The 18,976-nt window shown below is 34.8% G+C and overlaps 1 protein-coding gene across 1 annotated transcript in view; it reads right to left on the bottom strand.

Annotated features, from left to right (window-relative positions):
- Window positions 1–18,976, bottom strand: part of PRTG (protogenin) — a 138,148-nt gene that overhangs the window by 21,039 nt on the left and 98,133 nt on the right. Inside the window, 3 exon segments of the mRNA XM_043988394.1 lie at window positions 43–170; window positions 1,280–1,466; window positions 2,054–2,149. Of these exon segments, the coding sequence (XP_043844329.1) occupies window positions 43–170; window positions 1,280–1,466; window positions 2,054–2,149 (411 nt within the window).

Here is an 18,976-nt window from a genome sequence, read left to right as displayed (position 1 = left end):
TCAATTGTAACAGAACATATATACAAGGTGACATTTCTTTACCTTCTGGAAGTGTTGAATGGTAAACAACAGGGCTCCAGGGACTGGAGAGCTGATCCACATGCAAACGAACAGCAAATTCATATTTGGTATTTGGTTCTAAGCTTTGAACCAACATGTGAGTTTCTGATCTATGTTAATAAATAATATATATGTTAATAATGGTATCTCATGTTGCACAAATTCAACCTTTTCAACCTTTCTAATCAATACAAAGGAAACATTACTTCTATTTTTCCAATTAATATTATCCTCATAGTGAATTCTATCAGAATAAAATAAATCTCCACGAATGTAGCAATAAACCTGGAGGTTTGCTATCAGAGAAAGAAAATCAGCAATATAGTCAGTCTCCAAATAAAAGGACTACTATATCACAAATTAAGTTGCACAGAAGATCAAATCATGTTTCCCATGTACATAGGACAGTGTTTCAAAACAAAGCTTAACATAAGGTGTACATCTTATTTTCCTTACAACAAAAATCTTTTTTTTTTTTTGCATTTCCCATTAAAGATGTTAAATGAAAGTGCTTAAAAATAAACATGGTAGGGGCAGCTAGGTGGTGCAGTGGATAAAGTATCGGCTCTGGATTCAGGAGGACCTGAGTTCAAATCCAGCTTCAGACACTTACACTAGCTGTGTGACCCTGGGCAAATCAATTAACCCTCATTGCCCCACAAAAAAATAATAAAAATAATAATCATGGTATCTTGGTTAGTAATGTATAATTTAGGGGGCCTAATATTGATTTACATATTTTAAACTTGGTTAAGTAATAACAAAAACCTTCAATAATATAGTTAATAATTTCCTGATTCTGAAGAACACAGTTCTTTAATATATTCTTAGTTCTAATTACACTCTTCCATCTATGAGATAAACAGCAACTACCTTTAATCTACCATTCCCATGACTTGAATGGTTTAGAAACATGAAAAGACAAATCATATCCTATAACTGGAGATCTTTCCTAGTCCTTTTCACTGCTAGTTTTGGTACCTTCTCTCTGAGACTACCTTCTATTTGTGCAACACACACACACATACACACACAGAGAAAAACATTTTGATATGGTGTCTTCCCCATTAGAATGTGAGCTCCTTGAGGACAATAATCCTGCATTTTTCTTTTTTTTTTTTTTTGTTGGGCACTGTGCATAGCACAGTGGCTAAAGATCATAGAACAGGTATGTGCAAATGGGAAAAGAAAACATAAACCAATAATAGAAGCTACATACGTTTGGAGGTACTGAACCAAAGAAGCGTTCTGAAGGCCCACGGGGTTACAGCGGATGGTGTAGTTAATTATCTGTGCAGATGTAAACGCAGGCCTCCCCCAGTGCAGGTAGATAGAAGATGAGGTATTAGCCTTTGCATAAAGATGATGTGGTGGTGGTGGTGGAGGAACCATACGATCACGAACAGCTATTTAAAAAAAATAAAACCAATACTGATTTATAAGCAACAAAAAATTCAGTTAAACTACAGCAAAATCATAACACCACCATCTCTTGAATACAGCTTTGCACCTTTCTTCCAAGAAGTACACAGGGATAGACACTATATCATCTTAAAACCTCAACTGCTCTTCTATTAGCCAAATAAACAAGGAGATATCACTACTCAGAGTGGAAAATAGAAAATATTATTAATATGTCATTGATATATTACATATTAAGAGGCTTGCCAAGGTCACTCAGAGAGTCAGTAAATAGTGGACCTGGGACTGAGAACTATATCTTTATTCTTGATAAAACTATAACTTTATTCTTGATAAAATTCACAATGGTCTGTATGAGACAATTATAAATTATAATTAAATATATTCATAGGAAATAGAAAAACCATTCTTCATTACTTCCCTTAGTTAAACTTTTATGTAGCATAAGATGTAAACCAAAAGGTTCTTTAACTATTAAAGGCCCTTAAAACTCTCTTTTCTTTAAAAAAAAAAAAAGGTATAGTCTTTATAAAAACTTTGCAAAGTTATTTCATGGAAATTTAGTACTTACAAACACATCCTGGAGTACTGACTGTTTGGTCTGCCTGATAACCATCTTCCATACTGTTATATGCCAGCAACCTCACATGATATTTCCTTCTTGGATCTATAGAAAAGAACATATATAAGAGCAAATTTCAGAGTTACAAAGTTATTGCAAAGGGGGGCAGCTAGGTGGTACAGTGGATAAAGCACAAGCCCTGGATTCAGGAGGACCTGAGTTCAAATGCAGCCTCAGACACTTGACACTAGCTGTGTGACCCTGGGCAAGTCACTTAACCCTCATTGCCCTGCAAATAAAAACAAAATAAAACAAACAAACAAAAAACCCAAAGTTATTTCAAGAGCTTTCTGGGATTTTGATTTAAAGGAATTTTTTGGACTCAGATAAAATTTCTTCTCCAAATTTGATGATATTCTTCCTCCTCCTCCTCCTCCTTTTTTTTGGTAGTACATACTGACTCAACTATTTGTCTTTATCTTTAGTAAATAGTCATTGTTCAAGTGTCTTTTTTAAGACAATATTTTGTTAGTCTAAACTTAAACACTGAAAAAATTTTTTCCACACAGTATACAAAAAGAGACAATCTAAAACATCCCTTTAGATTCTAATTCTTTCCCCAACCTTACCTCCTCATACCTTTCAGGATTATAAAGTTCGTTTTTCTTATCACTGGTTTATTCTGTCTAGATTCACTTGGCCCTCTAACTCTAACAGATCCAAGTGGTTTTCATTTATGATTTCTTCAAGTATATCATGTCTAGGCTTTTTTAAAACCATAATTTACAGGGAATACAAATGATTCTTTTTTTGGGGGGGGTAAGGCAATCAGGATTAAGTGATTTGCCCAAGGTCACACAACTAGTAAGTGTCAAGTGTCTGAGGCCGGATTTGAACTCAGGTCCTCCTGACTCCAGGGCCGATGCTCTAACAAATGATTCTTAATAGCATCAATGAAAGAATACTATTTGAATAGGGTACTTGGGCCTGCTAACATTAGAATACGGCGCTAGTTTACTTCAAGAAAAACTTCTGGGACTTTTTGTCCTGGTCTTAATTCAGCAAACTGTCTATATTACCCAGGCACATTCTCTACTCATATCTCATCTCTTTTTTTGGAATCCCTCAAATCCAGCATCTTCTATGCCAGGAACCATTCAAACTTGACATTTCCAGCCTGCTAACAATTGGTACTTCCTTTCCTTGTGACCTCAGAGTTAGAGAAATCAATCAGAACCACTTGAGTAGGACTCCACCTGTCTCTATAAAACACCTAAACTATTCTATACATGCTTGGAGTGAAGGGCCACAGAACACTTAAAACCACGTGAATGGCAGGAAGGCACTGGACTTGTGAGTCCCAGTGAGAGAGTTTGGGTTAACAGTATGCTGGTCTTGATAGTAGTAGCCTCTTACAAGACTAGGATGGATTCCCTCTTCTTGTTCCAGTCTGAAGTTCATCATGCCTGAGGCTCCTTGGTGACATTCCTGTCTATATCTCTTCCCTACTTTTCCACTATGCTTTGGAAGTGTTACCCTGGCCACACGGCTGAGAGAATAGAAACTGTTCTAAGATGTTTCTTTTATTGCCCATTCTTTGTATGAAGTGATGCAGAGTGAAGTAAGCAGAGCCAAGAAAAAATATACATAATGATGATAAAGTAAATGGAAAAATCACCACAGGCAAAAATATCCAAAGTGATTGTAACAATGATAAAGATTACACATGACCCAAATGAAGAGAAGACACCTCCAACTCATGAGTTTCACAGGTGTTACGTATTGCACATGTTTTCAGACTTTTGCAATGTACTGAGAAATTGTACAGATTTTTTTCCTCTTTTTTTTCTTTCCTTTTTTATCTTCAAAATACTATTTGATATATGGGATGGCTCTCTGGGAAGGGGAGGAGAAAGAATATGGGGGTAACTATGATAATGTAAAAACAGAAGATATCAATAGAAACATTTCTAAAATAAAAAAGAATGTAAGCTTCTCAAGGACAGGGACTATCTTTTTGCTTGTGTTTGTAATCAAAGTGTCAGCAGTACCTGGCATATAAATAAATGCTTTCTCCAATCTTTAAAAACCAAAAATCTTGAAAGTTCCTTTCTAGCCCTAAAGTAAACCTTCTGGGTGAGCTACTCAAATGATAGCTATATTTATTGTCATGACTGATTTTTGGCTCCCTCTGTAGGTCTACATTAGTTTTTCTGACACAAAAACATATCTACGTATAAAAGTGTTAGGAAGAATTTCAAAGGATACAATTATACAATGGATGAACAGTGTAGTTTTAAAGCATACCTATTTAATTGCAAGATATCTTCCAAGAGAAAAACATACTAACTAGAAATACTTTATTTCTCTAAAAGCACAAAGTATTAACATATAATAACATTCAATAGAAACTTATTTAAAAGTTTTGGGGGAAAGAGGTCATGCTAAAGTGTAACCTATTTCTAAAAGGTCTCAACAGAATGAGAAAAATATTTTAGAATACTAAGAGAAAAAAACAAAAGATAACTATAAAAGAAATTACAATTGCCAAATAGTTTAAGAAAAAATAGAAAGTAAATTAGCACCATATTTGGATATTTAGTATTATAAAGTTTTGGAGCCACATTCAAATTATCTAAAATTTTTAACATTTCTTGATCTTGCAAAACAAACAAACTCCAAGAGACAGGTTTTTTCAGCTTATAAAGTTTCCATGGCTTTTTACTAAACTATAAAGCCTATGTATCTGTGGCACAAAGCTTGAAAGAATGTGACAAGTTACCTTTTAAAAGGACAGCACTAAGGACTTAGGCAGCTAGGTGGCACAGTGGATAGAGTGCTGGGCCTGGAGTCAGGAAGATTCTTCTTCCTGAGTTCAAATCTGGTCTCAGAAACTTATTAGCTGTGTGGCCTGAGGCAAGTCATTTAACCTTGTTTGCCTCAGTTTTCTTTTCTGTAAAATGATCTGGAGAAGGAAATGGCAAACTAGTAGTATAGTATCTTTGCCAAGAAAACCCTAAATGGGATTACAAAGAGTTGGACATGACTGAAATGACTCAACAACATCAATACCAATAAGGACTGATGATTTTGCTTCTATCAATGTACAGTGAATGGGCAAAGAAAATGTTGTGGTAAATTGCATGTTTGTCTTTTAGCCCAAAGTTCAAGCTAATCTTTCTAGAAAAGTAGGTAAAGAGTCTCAAAAACATCTCTTCACTTGTCAGGTTCTTGGGGAGAATAAAATGCTCCTTAACATGGAAGAAGGGCTTCAATGTAAAACCAGTTAGAAGGATCAGAAAAGGCACAAAATAATGTTGACCTATGTCAGGAGGTTGGAGGAAGAAAGAATATGACACAAATAGAAAAAGTCAGAAGAACAATTGAAATCTTAAAGCTAAGTACTAATCATGAAGTTCTTTCTATGGAGGGAATCTGTGCCCCATGAAAAGGAAAAAGAAACTGTAATTCCACGGAACCATAATGAGGTAGATCCATAGGTACTTAACTCCTAAAGGAGAGCAGTTGACCCAATGAGAGTTAGGGGGAAAGAAACACACAGTGGTACCAACCACTCTCTTCCTGGGAGTACGAAAGTAGTTATTTGTTGACTTAACATTAAAAAAAAAAAATAATAATAATAAAACACTTCACTCTTACTAGTAAACGTCTGAGGTAGGATTTGAACTCAGCTCTTCCTCTAAGTCCAACACTCTATTCATGACTTCACCTGTCCGCCTTCCTGATGACATAAAATTGAAGTTCTTGCACAATGAAATCAGTGTGTATAAATTAGAAGGAAACCAGTTAACTGAAGGGTGGGAAGTGAGGAAAAACTTTGCAGTAAATTTCTCTCAAAAAGGCCAAATATACAAGATGTATAGGGAACCAATACAAATATGTAAGAACAGATGCTATTCTCCAGTGGATAAATGGTCAGAGTATGTGAACTGATAGTTTCCAAATGAAAAAACGAAAACCAATAACAACCATTTGAAATAATTACACAAATCACTAATAAGGAGATAAATGAAAATTTAAAGCAAAGTTGAGGACCTATCTTATACCCATAAGATTTACTAAAGATGTTTATTTATATTTTTATCTACACAGTTAATCTATATCTTTTGGCAGCAAAGTGACAGTGGATAGAGTGTTGGGCCTGGAGTCAGCCAGACCTGAGTTCAAATTTGCTCTCTGATATTTTCTGGGTTACTCTACATAAGTCACTTCACCTGTTTGCCTCAGTTTCTTTAACTGTAAAATGGGAATAATACAAGCATCTATCTTATAGGGTTATTTTAAGAATCAAATGAGATAATTGTAAAGCACTTAGCACAGTGCCTGGCATGTTGTTTGTCCTTCATTCTTTTTTTGTTTGTTTTTTTTTTGTGTGTGTGTGAGGCAATTGGGGTTAAGTGACTTGCCTAGGGTCACACAGCTAGTAAGTGTTAAGTGTCTGAGGCTGGATTTGAACTCAGGTCCTCCTGACTCCAGGGCCGGTGCTCTATCCACTGTGCCACCTAGCTGCCCCTGTCCTTCATTCTTGAAGAGGACCATGACATTGCGGTGATGTCATGACTTGCACTGAAATAGATTTAAGTGAGGGAGTGCTGTGCAAGGTCACCAACCTCACTCTCTCCTCCAGAGCCATCTGGTTCCAGTGGTAAGATATATATCAGGATTATTGGAGATGGTCCCAGATGTTTTTTAAGGCAATTGCAGTTAAGTGACTTCCCCAGGGTCACACAATTGTGTCTGAATGTCTGAGGTGATATTTCAATTCTGATCCTCTTGACCCCAGGGCCAGTGCTCTATTCACTGTACCGTATAACTGCCCAACCTGGCACATAGTAAATTTTAGATAAACGCTATTCCCTTTCCTTCTCACCTAGATTTCAGTAAAGCAATTGACAAAGGCCCTCATCAATCAATCAAAATAGTATTTATCAAGCATTTACCATGTGCCAAGCACTGTTATGTGCAGTGCTCTTGTTATTATTTTATTATTATTATTGGGCAGGGCAATGAGGGTTAAGTGACTTGTCCAGGCTCACACAGCTACTAAGTGTCAAGTGTCTAAGGCTGTATTTGATCTCAGGTCCTCCTGAATACAGCACCGTTGCTTTATCTACTGTGCCACCTAGCTGCCCTCTTGTTATTTTTATAGGAAAGATGTGAGCTAGGTGATAGCACAGATGGTAGATTTAGAACTGAGTTACTTGTTCCAGAGTCAAGTTCTTAATAGCTTTGATGTCACTCCACTAGTCTTTTCCAGAGATTTATGCTTGAGCCTGTGCTCTTTTAACACTGTTGTCAATTTCCTGGTTAAATGCTTGCTTATAAAATACACAGTTGATAACAACTGAGTAGTTTAACCAATAAGTTGAATGACAGAGTGAGGAAAATATGTCAGGCTAGGGCAATTAAGATTCAATTTAATAAATATAATTATAAAACCCTATACTTAGGTTAAAAAAATTTACAAGTATTTTAAAGTACTGGTCCTGCTCATTAGTCTTCAAGTGAAAGTTATAAGATCACCTGTTGAGGATGTTATAGATTCAATTCAATTTAATAAACCATTATTAATCAACTACTATAGGCCAGGCACAAAACCAAAATCTTAAAGGAATTTATATTCTATTTATTTCCCTCCCTTAAAGGGGCTTAAATTCTACTGAGGGGAAAGCAACACATACATAGTTAGACACACACACATATGACATATATATTTTTTTTGAGTAGGTGGTAAGAACTAATTAACACCTGGGGAAAATCAGGAAAAACCAATCTTATAGAAAGTGGAGCCTAAACTGTTTGAATGAAGCTAGGGATTCTATAAGGCAAAAGTAAGGAGAGAGAGCATTTTAGACACTGGGGCCAGAGGAGAAGGAAAAAAATAGCCTGTAGGAGGACAGGAAAGCAGGAGAAAGGTCATTGATGGAAGAGTGAGTAGGGCAGTTCAGCCAGAGTCTACAATGTGCTATCATTTTAGAAAGTTAAGAGCCTAAAATGGCAGACAGAGGAATTTGTATCTTATCCTAGAGCCAACAGGAGCCACTTAAAACTTTCTGAACATGGAAGTGACGTGGCAAGAGCTATAGTGTAAGAATATCAATTTGACACCTAAATGGTAGGTGGATTGGAAAACGGAGTAGACTCTTGGATTAAATGGCATCTGCTTTGTTGGTGCACTCTAAGGACCACTAGGCTTTTCCATATGACTTGTGACTTTTACTCCTACTATTTGTGTTGTCTCCCCCATGAGACTGTGAGTTTCTCAAGAGCAAGGACTGCCTTGCTTTTCTTTTTGTATCCCCAAGACTTTGCATATATTTAGAGCTTAATATATATTTTAAAATTAATTCAAAAATAAAATATCTCTGAGGTTTCACTTTACATGCAGCAAATTGGTAAAAATGATCAAAAAAGAAGTTAGTTTTGAAGTGGTTGTGGGAAAACAGTTTTAAATTGGTCCGATTATTCTGAAAAGCAATTTTAAAGTATGCAAAGAAGATTAAAATGTCCAAACCCTTTGACCCAGAAATTCTATTGCTTGGCATATAATACAAAGATGTCAATGTAAAAAAGCCCCATCTACACCAAAATATTTATAGCAGTACTTTTTATAGCAGCAAAGAACTAGAAACAAAGTAGATGCACAACCATGAGGGAATGGCTAAACAAACTGTGGTACATAATTGTAATGGAATATTAAATATGCCGTAAGGAATGATGAATATTATGAATACAGAGAAGCCTAGGAAGACATAGGAATTGATGAAAATTAAGCAAAGAAAGGGGAAACAATAAATAGAATAATTACAACAACATAAATGGAAAGAACAACAAAATGCAATTAAAACTATATTAAACAATTATAATAATCAAATTTGGTCCCAAAGAAGACAAAAAAATCAACTTCTCTTCTTTGCAGAAGTAGGGGATTATTGGATACGAAAATTGACAAATAATGTCAGATTTTTCCAGTGTAGTGCTAAAGTGTTTTTTTTTCTTATTTTTTGTTATAAAGGATGGTTGTTTGGCAAAGAGAAAAAGAAGGGATAACCTGGGAAATATAAGCAATGTTAAAACAAAAGATATCAATGCAATTGTATTTTAAAAGACATTTTCCAAAAGTATTTATCATCATCACTTATTTCTGGCCTCATTCTTTGCATAAGACACTCTAAAATCCACAGACTCTGACCATTTTCAATTGTTGTTTCCTTTGCTTGGAATACTCTCATTCCTCCTTTCCACCTCCTGTCTTTGGCTTCAAGTTCAAGTGAAAAAATCACATCTATGAGAAACCTTTCCTGATTCATCTTAATTTTATTCCTTTCTTCTATTGATTATCTCCAATTTATTCTGTATAAATCTTATCTGTACAATTGTTTTTCATGTTGTCTCCATGCTTAGACTATGAATTCTTTTAGAGTAAAAAGTGTCTTTTGCCTTTCTTTGTATCTCCAGTGCTAATTACAATATCTGGAAGAGTAGGCACTTAAAAATACCTATTGATTGATTTTGGTAACAGATAACAGATATGACCATTATTGTGTATAAAGTATGGGTGAACGGTTCTTAAAGATCCTAGTAATTCTGTTTAACACAGTAGGAAAAATGATTATTGCTGTAAGATATTGGAATTAAATCACATAAAAGTGAATTGTTTCAGAACAAGAAAAAGGGGTTTGAAGAGCAATGTAAAGAGCTGTAAGCAATTAAGCACAATGGGCTAACTAAATGTGGTAGTCATAATGTTTTAGGGTTTTTTTTAAACCAGTGAGTGTCATCATGTACCTTTGGGTAACATAGAAACAAGGAAAATACAAGGAGAAACTAATACAATAAAATCTCTGTAATTTTTCACTTTGGGGGGGGGACAAGGCAATGAGGGTTAAGTGACTTACCCAGGGTCACACAGCTAGTAAGTGTCAAGTATCTGAGATCGGATTTGAACTCAGGTCCTCCTGAATCCAGAGCCAATGCTTTATCCACTGTACCACCCAGCTGCCCCAAATCTCTGTAATTTTTAAAAGACTAAAGAAATATTAATTATTATATTTGTTGTTGTTGAGTCTTTCATTCCTGTCCAACTCCTTGTGACTCCATTTTGGGGTTTTCTTAGCAAAGCTACTGGAGTGGTTTGCCATTTCCTTCTCCAGCTTGTTATGCAGGTGAAGAAACTGAGGCAAACAGGATTAGGTGACTTGCCCAGAGTCACACAGCTAGTAAATGTCTGAGGATGGATTTGAACTCATGAAGATGAGTCTTCTGGTTCCAAGACCACTGTACCACCTACCTGCCCCTTGTTTATGATTACTATTACTTTAAAATGTATTGCTCATTTGGTTAATTCCTTTGATATAGATAGATAAATAGATGATAGATCGATAGTGGTATATGTATACTTGAATTTAATATTACTTCAATATATTAAGTAGATCTTTACTTAACCTTTAAAGTACCCCAGTAAGAACTTTAGTAAAATAGGTCTGCTCTATTATATTTTTGAGACAATATTGTAGAAAATGTGGAATGAAAGTGCAACGAACATTTTCCATCAATTCTTTTAGAGAATTATACTTTTTGCCACTAGATGGTACTCATGCAAAGTTCTCTAGTGTGTGTACTATTTAGCTGTTCTCCCTCTTTCAGTTTGGTCTGAGAAATTGGATCACCAACTTTCTAAGAAGTATCTGTAAATTAAAAGTCAATAAACTCTGAATATTAGTTTCTAGCACAGAGTAAATTGACTGTGACAAACTGACTCAGAAATCTTTTGGGCTTACTTCCCAGGGGAAGAAGAAATCTTTTAGGGCCTTAGCCAAAATACATACATTATAGCACTTTAAATTAAATACCAACAACAAAGGAAATAGGGGAAGCCTTTTCAGAGATATCATCAGTGAAGACTGACAGTTTTGCTTCAGAAACCTTATCTCATATTATTTTAGAAAATTCTTTATTTTCACACATTCTTATTTTAAAAGGTAAAGATAATGAGTACATTTAATAGTGAATCCTCAGACACTGCTTTTACCCTTAAAAACACTGTGGTATAAAAAAAGAAAATAGAAAACAAACAAACAAAAAAACATTGTGGTATGACTGCAAAATTGATGAGCCTCAACCTAGAGATGTTTAAACCTTCTAGTAGCAATATCAAAAGTTTAGTTTCCTAGAAAATGCATAATAGGAAACAACTTTACAAAGTACTTGTCTACAGCAATAAGAGAGGCTAATATTGCTGTCATTAAAACCTTGTCATTGTTTCTTTCAGTTGCTATGTGTTTGTGAGGCTCCAAAGAACCTTGAAAAGAACCAGACCAGAGACAAACAGGTCACGGCTACATAAAATTAAGAAAGAATCTCAGGTCAGAAGCACAGGGAAAAAATTCCCTCCTTCCCAAAGCAGTTGATTCTACCTCTAGCATCAGCAGCTTTTTAATCCAATACTGATTTTTTTTAAAAATTGAAAATGTTCCCTTTGCAAGCAGGTTTCAAAATTCCTTGGTGGTGGTACATGTGTGAGAAAAAAAAAGCCTCAGGTCTGAAAGTAGATAAGGCAATGAAATAATTTTAGAACAATTGACTGCCTTCATCATTCAACATATAGAAAGCTCTATTTCCAGGAAAAAATACTGCCTCTTAATATGGTGATTGCCTTTATACATTTGGAACTAAACAGCCTTGTAAATAATTTTTTAAAAAATCACAATAACTATTATATTTTAAAATTGCTACTCTTATAAAGGGCCATTTAAATAACAGTAAAACTAATACAGACTTTCACAACTATACTAAAATGCTATAAGGATTGTTGTGAAATCTAAAGTGATTTAAGGTTCTATGTATTAAGATTTTAAAATTATAAACTGAAAAGTATCATGTTAATTGAAGTAAGAATAATCCAGAATAATTGTGAAGGGTGAAAGAAATAAGGATAATAAGTTTGAAGAGTATAAAACTTAGTGTCTGGCCAAATGTCCATCTTTAATTTAATCTTTTGTGCTTCTAGGTTTTATTTAACCTACAGGTCTATTGTTTGGTGCAGTCCGGCTGTGGAGCTCATTGGTCTGGCTTTCCAGGGTGACTGCACTGCCCCCAAGCCTGTCTCTTCAAACAATAAACTCCATATAATTATTCAGAGAAGAGGCCGAGCTGCTGTGACATCTGGGTCATGGCCTTTGACACAGAATCTGGGGCTAGCCAGTATCTGCTCTAAGCAACAGAAGTTGAGAGGAATAGCTAAGGGGGATGGGTGGGAAAAAGAAAGCCTAGTCAAATACTATTCTTTAAGGTGTCATATATAAGTACAGTAACATAAATTGAGCAAATTAATCTTTTGAATTACCCAAACTGGGCTCTGTGTTTGCATGTTGTAAATCTCAGGAGACTGTAAACTCCCTGAAGGCAGGAACCCATATTTAGTTTTTTGTCTTTATTTTAGCACCTAGAAAGCTTTGTCCATAGTAGGTATTTAATGAATGCTTCTTGCATTCTAATTGGTTCTTCATGTCAAACTTTAGTGAGTTTGGGGAAGATTGGTTCTTCCAAACAGTCTAATTCTATGATACTTTGAGAGGATATTATAACAAAAGTTTCAAGTTTTAGAAAAATTGTATCTGTAATAGTTTAAATGATACATTTCAGGAATACTTACTAGAATAAAAATTTATTTGTATTTTTTAAATATTATTATGTCTCAGACAAAAGTATAAACTGCACTTAAGATGCAGGATAAAAAGTATGGTTCCTATGAACTAAAAACATTCTTTACCCTCAATTTAAAATGTTAAAGATCCAAGACAAGGATGCTTTTAAAAAGTAAATATTAATTGATTGTATTTAATTCCATCATATTCTATGATAATATTTCATGTTCATCCAGATGTGAATCCATCTCATCAAGCAATTCTCTATAGAGTTATATGATTTCTAATGGCTCTTCATTAGTTTAAACCTGAAAATGCTCTCCTTCTAATAAAAACATTCATTCTCACAGGGGAACTAAAAAGATAAAATTACTTGTATGTTTTAGAAGTGCTTCCTGCCAATCATCTCAATTTTCAAAATATACAAAAATTAAACTGAAGTAATGTAAAAAAAAAACACCACCAAAGATCCCAACAGATAGCAACAACTTAGAATTTTTAAAATCACATAGTATTCCATACATTTTTTATTATGCCCTTTCATTTTCACACATTTACAGGGACTTGATACTTTTCCTTTTGAAGGAAAAATTACTTAAAATTACTTTAGAATACCCAAATGCCCTATGTTTGGGGATGAAATTTTTTATCTGAACTTACTAAACGTGATTTGTATTATAACCAAATTCCTAAAGGCTGATTTGAAAGTGATATGGGGTCTCGGACAAACACTCTAAAATTCCTTTTATGCTCTTCTTTTCTTGTGGGAGAGCTTTTCTTTTGTTGCTGCCCAGTAGAAGGAACATATCTCATTGGTCCTGCTTTGTAAGATGAGAACACTTCCATTAAGTCCACCATTCACAATACAATCAATTTAATGGAATTATGCAAAGGAGCCTTGAGGGTAGGGGAAGGATGAGAGAGCAAACCAAAACCAACATAACTGACATAATTTATGACAGTTATAACCTAATAATATTTGTAGTGTCCATGCATGTAACAATTAACTGAATAATTTTGTAGCAAAATTTTTTAGTTGTTGATTTTAAAATTCCATAATTATGTAAAACTGTAATTATAAAAATATAGATTAGGCCCTGGAGGAATTAGTAGTAGGAAGTCAAGGCCTATAGTACAAATTACACAAATGAATTAGACTCTAAATTATTATGAAGGAAAAAAAATCTAAACTTTTATACTTACGTTTATCTTTCTACTAGGAGAGATATTTAACCTAAAAGTATGTGAAACTGTAATATTCACATTATGTTACTGTATGTTAAACATCTGTTTAAGTAGCTGCCCTGTTCTGCCAAAGCACATATATTGACTGTCTGACATATAACATCATCTTACAAACAATATTTTTACAAACTGACAGAGAGGACCTATTCATGGCAACAAAACTTCCCCTGAAGCTATCCAATAAATTTCCTCTTAGGACTAACACTTCTCTGTTGGACTGTTATGGACTCTCCATGCCATTTTGACCCTTTTGTAAAGCAAAATGAAAATACCATCTATCATCTCCTGTAGCACAGTGACTTTGTTGTAGGTTCACAGTTTCATTGCAAAAACATCTGTGGTTTGATGACCTTCATCCCAAATCCCAACCTTCTGCTGTTGTAGGCATGCATACAAGAAGGGAGGGGTAACAGCAGGTAGACTGGATTTCTTCTCAAGTACCAAACAAATATAAGCTCACTTGACTATCAGCTGAATTTATCTTAATAATAAAGTAAGCAGTATTTGTGTTTGAAATATTTATAACACCCTAAAAGCTCAAACATTTGATATATTTGTTTTACATATTGCTAAATAATTTTTTCAACAATAGATTTTAATACCAATGAAAAATAGAATTTTCGTGGCCATAATTTTATTTTGATGTAAAGTATAGACCAATGTAAATTAAGAATATATTATTACTTCTGTACTATAGCAGCCTATTCAAATTCCTAAAGTCTTACTTTTATGTAAACCATAAACACATATATTTCTGGAAAATATTAAAAGTTTATTAAAAATGCTTTAAATCACATCTCAGAAGACCTTAGGAAGTTTCAGCATATAAAACGTATAAAGACAAACAAATGATTCATTGTTCATAGTAGGCAGTAAATGACTTTAGGTATTAGCAGAAAAAGGAGAGGTAAGAAGGTTATTTACTTAATTTGAAGAATTACTCTAAAGAACATCCTTGAAATTTTTAAAGAATCATTCCATCTAACCATAACTAATATTTCTAGAATAATTTTATTTTAACCATCTGTAATTGATACAAATCCCTCTGAAGTAAGAGTACTGCCCCCCCCATTTAAACAATTCAAATGTTTGTATTATACTAAATAAAAGCCACTGCTTTTTATATTTGAGTTCTATTCATAACACTAAATAGCTTCAGGAATGACTTGAATTAGGTCACTCTTTTACAGTAACATTTCAAATATATTCTCTTCCCAATAGTTTCCTAAGCAAAACATTTTTGCTTCAAAGTGTTGATATCTTTTTCTAAAATGTTATTTATTGATCTAAATGACACAATCAGAAAAAGAAAAACAGTGATGGGTCTTTGGTTCCTTGTAAGAATGCCAGAAAGCTGTTGCTCTGTTGATTAACAGTGCAGATGCTGCTTTTTAAAATTTTAGACCACTGGGGTCATAAGTGGCAGAGGGAGCATTGTAGTGTTTTGAAAGTCAAGCCCACTGTATGGAAATAGCTATGCCACACACAGAGCCAGGGTCAAGCAAATATGATTTTAAAAGAAATGTGAAGTTAAAAAAATATAAAGAAAAATAAATTTTCCTGCTATGAAAAATGTTTAGTGTCCTCAATCCTGGAAATTTCCAAAGGCTTGGAATATCCTGTGGATCAGAACTTAAAGTCACATCTGCCATGACTTTTTTTCTGAGACCACAAAGGTCATTTTTATGAAAGAGTGGGAATGTATGTTACCAACAAACAAAGGAAAACATGCTAAAAATGGTTAAGTTAGGCAATCCAGATGGGGAAACGTGAAAGTTCAGAAATGTGTGTTGTTTTCTCCCTGATATCCCTAGACCATTTATCTAAGAACTTAAAGTTTCTTAAATAAACTCAGAAATCCCATGTCTCCTCTCCTCTCTCCTATTGCTCCCTTAATATTACTAAGGTACATTTCAGCACTGTTCAATAATAAACTTACAAATAGTTCTAAGTAATGTCAGACATTTATACCTAGAAGAAAAATATTTAAGAAATTATCTAACTCAATTTCCATATTTTAGAGATGTTTAATACAAGTCCCAGAGATGTTATATTTTCCCATTGCCATAGTTTCAGATAGAATTCAGTAGCTTTGAATTTCTGGAGATGCAATAGTTCTCTTAGGATACTAATCTATATACCATACCATTTATATAATTACCTACTTCCCTGAATCCAGATCAATATGCCTCCTTAACTTACTAAGAAAAACTGTATTAACTGTAATAATTAAATTTAAAATGATATCATATCCTTATACAAAATGAAGGTAGGTTTTTAATTTCACATTTCACCAACTATGGGTCTATAAGTTTGTAGGGGTTTATTTTCAATACCTTGGGGAATTAAGGCAGCCAAGGTGTCTCTGGCAAGTCAGCTGAAGCAATTAATCCAGTTGCTACAATTAACTAGGATAAAATATTAATGGGGATACTTTGGTTAAATCAAGAAGCCACAAAATGATAACCTACATAGCACATTTTGTGATTGGGACTGCTATCTTTCAGCATTTCATGCTTTATGCCAGAAAGGAATTTAAAAAAACAATACACAACACAACAGTGCAGATAAGTATGCTAGAGGAGAATATTTAAAGAGCTGCATCAGTCTGCCTAAATTAGAGAATAAAGTTAGGTAGCACAGATAGTGAATTTGAGTCAAGTGTTGATCAAGTTTTGGTAAAAACATTACTGTCTTCTGACTAGAAAGAGTGGAGGCTTAGTCCTATTTTGTTAACTTATCTCTGTAATTATTTACCAGATCTTCTGGCACCATATTTCCTACTAAGGAACAAATACTTTGAAGAAGTTTACTGACTCCTGTAAGCCACTAGTTTGTCCACTACTACACTGGAAAAATATTAATGATTATATAATAGGGCAGATACTACTAACTGAGGAAATCAATTTTTTTTTTTGATGAGGCAATTGGGGTTAAGTGACTTGCCCAGGGTCACACAGCTAGTAAGTGTGTCAAGTGTCAAATCTGAGGCCAGATTTGAACTCAGGTCCTCCTGAATCCAGGGCCGATACTCTATCCACTGCACCACCTAGCTGCCCCTTGAGGTAATTAATTTATGGTATAACCTGGAATCATCCTAAAGACCTATTACAGTACCTTTTAATAAAATTACCAAAAAGTTATCAATGATTTTTCAGTGACGTTTGAAAATGAATGTATCACTTAAATGTGCCAAATTAACATCTAGAAGTCACACAGCTGCATCTATCTGAAGGTTTAAAATTACATTCAGGCTCTTATTTCATATATGCTCTGATAAAACATTCTAAAATATATTTAGTATGGTGTTCCTTTGATTAGAGATTGATTAGATTGTGGCTAACCTACTCATTAAAATATAGGCTTAGGATAAAGGATCATTTTTATAAACTTTATAGCACAAACTATTTACTAAGTGCTGTTTTTGTGTACACTTGTTCTTTTTGTTCAGTCATATCTGATTCTTCATGACCCCATTTGGCATTTTCTTGGCAAAGACACTGGAGCGGTTTGCCATTTCCTTCTCCAGCTCATTTTACAGATGAAGAAACTAAGGCAAACAGGGTGAAGTGTCTTGGCCAAGGTCACACAGCTAGTAAGTGTCTGAGGCCAGATCTGAACTCAGGAAAATGAGTCTTCCTGACTCCAGGTCCAGCGCATTATCCACTGTGCCACCTAGCTGCTAAAGCATAGATAGCTTCAAATCTAGCCTTAGAGCCATAGGATTATAAAACAGAGTTATTTCTGACACATAGCAAGGCTATTCTGGTTTTGTATAACTCATGGTTTAGGGATTGCTAAGACTCACATGGACCAGGTTCAAATGTGGGGGCTGATCCAAAGAAAGTTTGTGTCTGTTTGGTGTTTGTTACCTTCACCTGGTTATGCTCCAGGAAAATCTAGTATTTCCTTACATGTGAGTTATAGAGTTCCAAGTTTGAAGTCCTCAAGGTACCAAATGTATATCAGGTATAGAACAACTTTAATTTCATTCCATAGAATACAAAAAACATAAAGGACTCACAAGAGCCCAAAAGCACACACAAGGAAAAATAAAGTGGTCAAATCAGCCACCCCAATTAGAAGGCCATATCCCAGAATCATGCTGCTTAGGAAAATCCCAAATTCCCTTTCTCCACATAGAAGTTAGGGCTCCCAAATATTGTCTATGACGCAGCCTTTTCAAGCTGAGTGCAATCTCATGTCTACTTTACAACTAGGTTACTGCAACACCCTCTTGGGTGGTCTCCCTACCTCAAGTCTCTTCCCACTCCAGTCTATTCTCCCACTCAGCTAGCTGCCAAAGTGATGTTCCTAAAGCACAAGTCTGACACCCCCCCTTTCTCTCTCTCTCCCTGTCTCTCTGTCTCTGTCTGTCTGTCTGTCTGTCTGTCTGTCTGTCTGTCTGTCTGTCTCTCTCTCTCTCTCTCTCTCTCTCTCTCTCTCTCTCTCACACACACACACACACACACACACCCTTACCTCAATAAAGAATATCCAGGAACTTCATAATACCTTCAAGAATGAATATAACATTCTCCATCACAATCTGGCCTCTTCCTACCTTTTTAGTCTTAGATTTTATTCCACTCTATGTTCTCTCCAATCCAGCAACACTGGCCTTCTTGTTGCTCCTTCTCTTAACTCCATGACTTTTCACTAACTTGGAATGGAAATGCTCTTCCTCCTCAACTCTACTTGATGGTTTCATTCAAGACTCAGCTCAAATCCTATCTTCTGCAGGAAGCCTTCCCTGGTCCTCCCCATTGCTAATACCTTCCCACTGAGATTAATTACCTCCACCTATTCTGGAAGTTCTTAAGCTGGAGTCCATGAACTCAAAAAAAATTGATAACTATATGTCAGTATAATTGTTTTCCTTTGTAATTTGCATTTCATATATTTTTACAAATGAAATTAAAAAACATTACAAAAATTATGTTGAAAAGGAGTCCATAGTCTTCACAAATCTGACAAAGGGTACCATAACACAAAAAATGCTAAGAATCTCTGACCTTGT

Source organism: Dromiciops gliroides, chromosome 2 (genome assembly GCF_019393635.1).
Source record: "Dromiciops gliroides isolate mDroGli1 chromosome 2, mDroGli1.pri, whole genome shotgun sequence".
Taxonomy (NCBI): Eukaryota; Metazoa; Chordata; class Mammalia; order Microbiotheria; family Microbiotheriidae; genus Dromiciops; species Dromiciops gliroides.
The sequence above is the reverse complement of the archived record's forward strand: the minus strand, read 5'-3'. Positions and strand labels throughout refer to the sequence as shown.